The sequence below is a fragment of the Coturnix japonica genome, unplaced genomic scaffold, assembly GCF_001577835.2.
Source record: "Coturnix japonica isolate 7356 unplaced genomic scaffold, Coturnix japonica 2.1 chrUnrandom623, whole genome shotgun sequence".
Classification (NCBI taxonomy): Eukaryota; Metazoa; Chordata; class Aves; order Galliformes; family Phasianidae; genus Coturnix; species Coturnix japonica.
The window spans coordinates 27,327-29,212 of NW_015439996.1; the positions used below are offsets into that span (position 1 = coordinate 27,327).

At 58.2% G+C, this 1,886-nt stretch overlaps 1 protein-coding gene across 1 annotated transcript in view; it reads right to left on the reverse strand.

Moving 5' to 3' along the window:
- The window catches only part of LOC107307490 (eukaryotic translation initiation factor 3 subunit C-like), a 25,580-nt gene extending 23,717 nt beyond the window's left edge, over window positions 1-1,863 (reverse strand). Inside the window, exon 1 of the mRNA XM_015850996.2 lies at window positions 1,734-1,863. Coding sequence (XP_015706482.1) covers window positions 1,734-1,825 — 92 coding nt within the window. The 5' untranslated portion in view covers window positions 1,826-1,863. The remainder of the gene's footprint in view (window positions 1-1,733) is intronic.
- Window positions 1,864-1,886: the final 23 nt, after the last annotated feature.

Here is a 1,886-nt window from a genome sequence, read left to right on the forward strand (position 1 = left end):
CCCATATCCCAGCCCCATATCCCAGCCCCATATCCCAGCCCCATATCCCAGCCCCATATCCCAGCCCCACATCTATGGGTCCCCCCGTTACCTGTCCGTCCCCTTTTTGCCCCATAACCCAGCCCCATATCCCAGCCCTATAACCCAGCCCTATAGCCCAGCCCTATAACCCAGCTCTATAGCCCAGCCCCACATCTATGGGTCACCCCGTTACCTGTCCGTCCCCTTTTTGCCCTATAACCCAGCCCTATAACCCAGCCCTATAGCCCAGCCCCACATCTATGGGTCACCCCATTACCTGTCCGTCCCCATTTTGCACCATAGCCCAGCCCTATAACCCAGCCCTATAACCCAGCCCCATAACCCAGCCCCATAACCCAGCCCTATATCCCATCCCTATAACCCATCCCTATAACCCAGCCCCTATAACCCAGCCCTATAACCCAGCCCTATAACCCAGCCCCATAACCCAGCCCCATAACCCAGCCCCATAACCCAGCCCTATAACCCATCCCTATAACCCAGCCCCTATAACCCAGCCCTATAACCCAGCCCCATACCCCAGCCCTATATCCCATCCCTATAACCCAGCCCTATAACCCAGCCCCATATCCCAGCCCTATAACCCAGCCCCATATCCCAGCCCCACATCTATGGGTCACCCCATTACCTGTCCGTCCCCTTTTTGCCCCATATCCCAGCCCTATAACCCATCCCAGCCCCATAACCCAGCCCTATAACCCATCCCAGCCCTATAGCCCAGCCCCACATATATAGCTCAGCCCTATGGCCCAGCCCTATAACCCAGCCCCATATCCCAGCCCTATAACCCAGCCCCACATCTATGGGTCACCCCATTACCTGTCCGTCCCCTTTTTGCCCCATAGCCCAGCCCTATAACCCAGCCCTATAACCCAGCCCCATAACCCAGCCCTGTAACCCAGCCCCATAACCCAACCCTCCCATCCCAGCCCCACATCTATGGGTCACCCCATTACCTGTCCATCCCCATTTTGCACCATAGCCCAGCCCTATAACCCAGCCCCATATCCCAGCCCTATAACCCAGCCCTATAACCCAGCCCCATAACCCAGCCCCATAACCCAGCCCCATAACCCAGCCCCATAACCCAGCCCCATAACCCAGCCCCACAACCCAGCCCCATAACCCAGCCCCATAGCCCAGCCCTATAACCCAGCCCCATATCCCAGCCCCACATCTATGTGTCACCCCGTTACCTGTCCGTCCCCTTTTTGCCCCATATCCCAGCCCTATAACCCAGCCCTATAACCCAGCCCTATAACCCATCCCAGCCCCATATCCCAGCCCCATAGCCCAGCCCCATAGCCCAGCCCTATAACCCAGCCCTATAACCCAGCCCCACATCTATGGGTCACCCCATTACCTGTCCGTCCCCTTTTTGCCCCATAACCCAGCCCTATAACCCAGCCCCACATCTATGGGTCACCCCGTTACCTGTCCGTCCCCTTTTTGCCCCATAGCCCAGCCCCATATCCCAGCCCCATCTCCCAGCCCCACATATATGGCTCAGCCCTATGGCCCAGCCCTATAACCCAGTCCCATAGCCCAGCCCCACATCTATGGGTCACCCCATTACCTGTCCGCCCCTTTTTGCCCCATATCCCAGCCCTATAACCCAGCCCCTCACTTGTGGGTCAGCCCCATATCCCAGCCCTATATCCCAGCCCCACACCTATGGGTCCCCCCGTTACCTGTCCGTCCCCTTTTTGCCCCTGGCCTGTAGGATCTCGTTGAGTTTCTTGACCACGACGGCGTGGCTGATCTCGGTGCCCTTAGCGAACATCTTGGGCTTCTCCTATAGGGGAACAGCACGGCTATGGGGCTGCCCCATAGCGACCCCATAG